The sequence below is a fragment of the Guillardia theta genome (assembly GCF_000315625.1).
Source record: "Guillardia theta CCMP2712 unplaced genomic scaffold GUITHscaffold_82, whole genome shotgun sequence".
NCBI lineage: Eukaryota > Cryptophyceae > Pyrenomonadales > Geminigeraceae > Guillardia > Guillardia theta.
Genome location: NW_005434592.1, coordinates 389,656 through 395,111, shown reverse-complemented (window position 1 = coordinate 395,111; position 5,456 = coordinate 389,656). Strand labels below are relative to the sequence as shown.

The 5,456-nt window shown below is 51.0% G+C and overlaps 1 protein-coding gene across 1 annotated transcript; it reads right to left on the bottom strand.

The window, feature by feature from the left end:
• Nucleotides 1-2: 2 nt before the first annotated feature.
• GUITHDRAFT_115272 (hypothetical protein) lies at nucleotides 3-2,345 on the bottom strand (the record flags this gene model as incomplete). The annotated part of the gene is made up of 3 exons (XM_005825648.1): nucleotides 3-1,248; nucleotides 1,397-2,007; nucleotides 2,064-2,345. The coding sequence occupies 3 exons, from the start codon at nucleotides 2,343-2,345 to the stop codon at nucleotides 3-5; spliced, it is 2,139 nt and encodes a 712-aa protein (XP_005825705.1).
• Between the last annotated feature and the right edge of the window lie 3,111 nt (nucleotides 2,346-5,456).

Here is a 5,456-nt window from a genome sequence, read left to right as displayed (position 1 = left end):
CATTACCAGCGCTTAGATTCTTCTAGTGCTACAATTGCTTTCGTGATTGTGTTTGCAGGTAGCAGTGATAGAAAGAGCCAGTCATCTGTCCCCTCTCGCTCGATCCCAATCATCAGTTGCTGGTTTGCACTCCAAAATGCTCTAACACCCCTCGTGTCTTCGCTAGATAGGGTTGCTTCGAGTTGGTTGATGAGCTCGTCGGCATTGTCGACTATCTTGCCGAGCAGTCTAAGAGCCAAGCCTTTGTGGCAACGAAGGGAGTTAGGGTGTTTTTTCTTGATGTCTTGACTTATCATCGGTTCTTTGGGAGTGAAATCATTCTTGCGTCCCATTGCATTCTGGGATTCACGGCTGCCTACCGTGCCAAGCCGTGTTTGCTGCTGTTGGCAGATCTCTTGGAAAACTTCGTTGTTTTGTTCTTCACATATCGTTCTGAACCTCTCGATCTTAGTTCGCAATTCTCGTTGTAATGTAGCTTCCGTAGGTACTCCAGTCGCTGGTCTTTGCTGTGATGCTTCCCTAAGTTTAGTCCGCAAGTTGCGGATCGATCTCTTCAAATCCATTTGTTCTTTGTTCGCGTGTCGCCTCCCTCCCTTTCTGATTTTCACCTCCTTTAGTGGTAGAGAGTTGGCGAGCATCTCACAAATGTTACATTCTTGCGCCTTAGCTCGCATGTCTCGTATGTTTGCATCTAGTTGTTGCGCCCATTCGATCTTCTCCTCCTCCCACGTATCGCGATCCAGCACCCATCTGCTTTTAGGGGTTTCCCCCTTCTTCTGTCGTGAATTCATCTGATGCACTTCCACTCGTGGGATTAGCTGCGTCTCCTCGGATGTGAACTTGGTGTGCACTTGCACCACCAGGGCTCTGTGATCAACTGCTCCCCCTATCACACAGCCGTCGACCGTCCACGATTGAAGGGAGATGTTGGGGAAGTTGTCCTCATTAGTTGGGGGGTGGATAGCGAGGACTGCGTCGAGTTTGGCTTCTATCAATTCTTGTTTGTACCATGTTGAGAAGGTAAATGTTGTCCCAGTCTCGCTGATCTGTTCATATGAGAGTGTACGGTGTGCGGAAAGGTCTGCCAGGAATTTCTCGAATCTCTCATCTGCTTTTGCGGTGATAGATGAGGGGGAATATCCTCTCCGCATTGGTGTTGTTGTGTTGGTTCTTGCTGCATTAAAGTCTCCGGCTATGATGTGTGTCTCTCTCGTTCCCAGAGCGAGGTGTAGCATTTTCCGCCGGTACCTGATGGAGGTTCGTGACTACGAAAGAATTTTTCCCTGTTCCGACTTTGATCGAAAACACTCGGTTTCGATATTTCTTTTCTTTGTTGCACGCCTGAGCGGCATGGGAAGGGGAAGGCGAGAGGGAAGCGTGGACCAGCGTTACCAACCTCAGGTCTCCTTTCCCCTTCTTGGCATTGATCTTTGCAGGCCCCAGGAAGATTCTGTAGCAGGCCCAGTTCTCCTTGATCATCTTCCTTAATTTGTTCTCGTCGCGGGCCGAGACCCTTACCTCTTGTAGTAGCACAACCCCAGGTTGGAAGGACTGGATTAAGTATGCGAGGATGTGCTTGAGAACAAAGTGATTGCAACCATTCACATTTTGTGAGATGAGGAAACCTGGGTCTGAGCTTTTTCGATGCATCTGCGCCCAATCATTGCCCCTTTGCTCCTCCTGCCTTTTCCCCCTCCGCTCCTTCCCTCTCTGGGAGGTTTTCTCTCCTGAGTGTGCATTCTCCTCCATTTCCTCACCAAAAAGTCTTGGTTGGGGCTTCGTGGTGGTCGCCTGCCGCTGGATTGCGATCGGCTGTACCTTCTCCTCAGGCTTTGCCGTCGAGGTCATCGGCCGCTGGATTGCGTTTGGCTGTACCTCCTCCTCAAGCTTTGTCGTCGAGGTCATCAGCCGCTGGATTGCGTTTGGCTGTACCTCCTCCTCCGGCTTTGTCGTCGATTTCAAGCTCTCTTGCACCCTCGCCTTCTTCGGCAGAGATCGCAGAATTACCTGGGCCGTTTCCTCTCTTGCACCCTCGCCTCCTTCGGCAGAGATCGCAGAATTACCTGGGCCGTTTCCTCCATCTTCTCTAGATGGGTGAGAGCTGCAATCAGTTGTGTTCTGGTTTGCATCAGCCATTCTTGCGGAAGTCTTAGTCTTGTCCTCGTTTCCATCGTTGCTAGCCAGTCTTGATTTGTCTCGCAGAGCAGTAGGGTGTGAAGGATAGCGAACACTCCGCAGTTGAAGTTATCTTCCTGTTGGAAGGCTGAGCACCACTGTATCTGCCATGGGGCATTGGTCTGATCGTCAAAGATGTGTTCGATCACTCCGATTGTCAGCTCAGCCATTTCTCTTGCTCCTTTTGCGTGCTCCCCCGTTGTTACAAGATTCCTCGCTCCCTCGATCCCTCGTGGGTCCCTCGTTGTGCTCGTTCTGTCCTCGCAGAGGGGGTCCAAGATGTACGCGCATCGCCGATCATATCTTAATGCAATTAGAATCCAGTGGTTGCTGTGGATGATAGTTGGGAACAGGAAGGTGTGTTGCTCATCTCTCAAACTGCTGAGGTGAAATCTGTTCCCGACTCTCAAGCGGGACGCCTCGTCTCGCAGACTGGATATTACCCTTGGCAAGAAGATGATGTTCCGCGTTTGCTGGTCCTCACGAGCTCTCCCTTTGCGTACCATATGTATTGCTCGTCCTCCTTGAAGAGCCTTGCTCATCTCATTGAGAGTAACTTCGATCATGTTCTCGCATAAAAATCCGCTTACTCCTCGATTGTTCAGGGCAGTGATGCCAAATTCCTTGTCGCCTCGTTTGTCTGACCATGGGATCTCCTCGATCCAATCAAAAAAATACAGTGTTCTATCTACATGTTGCGTTTCCTTTGAAACCGTTTCCATCTCCCCCCCTTGCCTACTCCCGGCACTCCCCCCTTCCTCCTCCCTTCCTCCTCCTGTCATGATTCGGTTTTAGAGTTGAGAGGCAACCTCTCCCTCTTGGTTGCCACTCTCCTCTTCCATCTCCAGTCCCATCTCCTCCTCTGCCTTGCTCAAGAGAAACTCAATTTCGTCTCCCGAGCCAACGCTGCCTTGGTAGGTTAGCGTAGCTGTGAGAACTAATTTATTCAGGGCAAGAAACAACAGGTCAGTTCGAAATTCTTTTTGTTGTTTCTCCCCTCCTCTCCCTGTTGCTTTTGCAAAGGCTCCCTGGCGTCTTCTTGATGCTACCGTCTCCCACGCATGCTGCTCGCTTACTCTTGCAATCTTACTCTTCAAAACTTGCATGTCGTCGTCCTGGGTTGCCGAGGATGATTCCGCCCATTCCTTCAGCGTCGGAAAACATGCATTTCCAGGAGATGACAAGCTGTCGTACAGGCCGACGATGGCTCCATCGAGCCTGAGTTTGCAAGCTTGGTTTTCTGCACTCTGTCCCTGGTTGACAGTCTCCTCCAGAACTTTGTAGATGTCTTCGAGGACCACGTTTGCCTCTGGTTCTGGGATGTTGATCTCATTCTCGATCCGTTCGAGATCTACCTGTGCCCACAGAGGCTCCGTGGGGGGTTCTGTAGCGATCGCTTCCCAAAGGTTGGCACTGCCTGGCTCTAGGAGAAGAAGTTTCCCCGCCCTGTCCCATGGCGCAAAGGACCTGAGTATGTCGATCGCCGTTTCTTTTTCTGAGAAGCTGAGCACTAGATGTTCACCGTTCCAGCTGTTGGTCTCGACATCTTCCTTCGAGGAGATCTTGACGATGTGCTCAGCCGCTGACTCCTTCCAGCTCGCCACGATCCGTCTCAGTCCTCGAATTGTCATGCCCATAGAGAGATCCTCCCCGTCGCAGATCTGTTCAGCTTCCTCTCTTGTGAACCTTCCCTTCTGTGCTTTACTCTTGACCAGCACCTCATAGGTCACTCTTCGTGGTACTGCTCCTAGCGCGTCGGGCAAGAAGTCCAACCTAATTGGATGCTGTCTCGTTACCCTGGTGATTGCACTAACCTGAGTAGTGAACCATTTGAGGATCTTTTCATCTTCCGACATCAGTCCGAGGTGTATGCTTCCTCCATTCCTGTCATCTCCCTCAAACATCCGTAGCGTGGTGCTCAGGACGTCCGTCGAAGAGCATCTCGCAATCCAATCGATCTCTCTTCCTTGTCGTATCTCGTCCACTCCGGCTGCTGCGAAAGTGCGTTTGTTGGGCTGACCTTGAGGTCTCCTCTTCGTCTTGACCTCTAGCTGCATGCCCGCTTCCGGCTGCACCTCCAACACAGCTATTCCTTGTTGCAGCAGGTGTTGACGATAGATCTCCGTAATCCCAGCTGAGTTCATGCCATTCATCTTGAGGAGGTGAGAGAACTCAGCTAGGGCCCCCGCCTTGCCAGAGTGCTTATCCTTCTGTGGCCTTATCTTGAAGGAGCAAGGATGCTTCGAATGCGCGTTCACCGCGCGGATCATCTTTCCGTCGATCCTGAAGTTCGTCTGTCCTTTCCACAGCAGTTCTGCTGCGTCGTTCAATTGGAGTGTTGCCACGACTGGGATTTCATCCACTGTCGGAATCAAATCTTTCTTGATCGGGGCTCTCCACGAGATGCATTTCTTGCCCTGCTCCTCGTGCACCAAGAGTCCTTGATCCTTCAACTTCTCACACAGTACCTCAACTTGTTTTATGTACTGGGTAGGAACTCCGAGGATAGCCATGGTAATCAGTTTACCACTCTCGGGGGACGCTCCTGAAGCATCGATGCAGGCACTCTTGTCTAGTACCTCCTGTTTGTCTGCGTTCCATGCAGAGACATACCACGACTGTCCTTCTTCCCCCCATTCTTTGATGGCATCCTCCTGGCTCCTGACTTCAGCATGTTTGCAGGTCTGTCGAATGGCTTCGGCTAAGGCGTTCATCGAGACTTCCTTGGACTGCAAGGCTCTGCCTGTCCTGCTCTGAGGGTACTGCCTGACGAAGTGTTCCAATCTTCGGATCAGCTCTCCTAGCGAAGGTGCTGAAGGTGTCGTGTCCTTGTTTAGGAACTGGGAAACTCGGACACGAGCAATCTGTTTCCTTTCCTCTTTGGATAGATACCACATGATCAAACAACCGTTTCTGCACAGAAAAATGTCCTGTTCAGCACCCTAGCTCGCAGGGATCCCCTCAAACTGCAGGGGAGGAGAGCATGTCTGTTACTCCAGCGGCCTCCTAAACCCTAAACCCTAAACCCTAAACCCTAAACCCTAAACCCTAAACCCTATTATTATTATTATTATTATTATGTGAGTTTATTAGAATGCTAGAATGTTGCTCGGCCTCGTTGTGGGCTTATGCAATTTGATCCTAGTCTAAAGAGGCGCTCGAGCACTGGGAGTACACGGCCTACAATGCGAACCCTGCTTCTGAGGCGTCTTTCTACTCTCTACTTCTGCTGTCTTCTCTTGGCTTCCTCAGCCTCAGTCAGGAGAGTTGCCTCTCCTCAC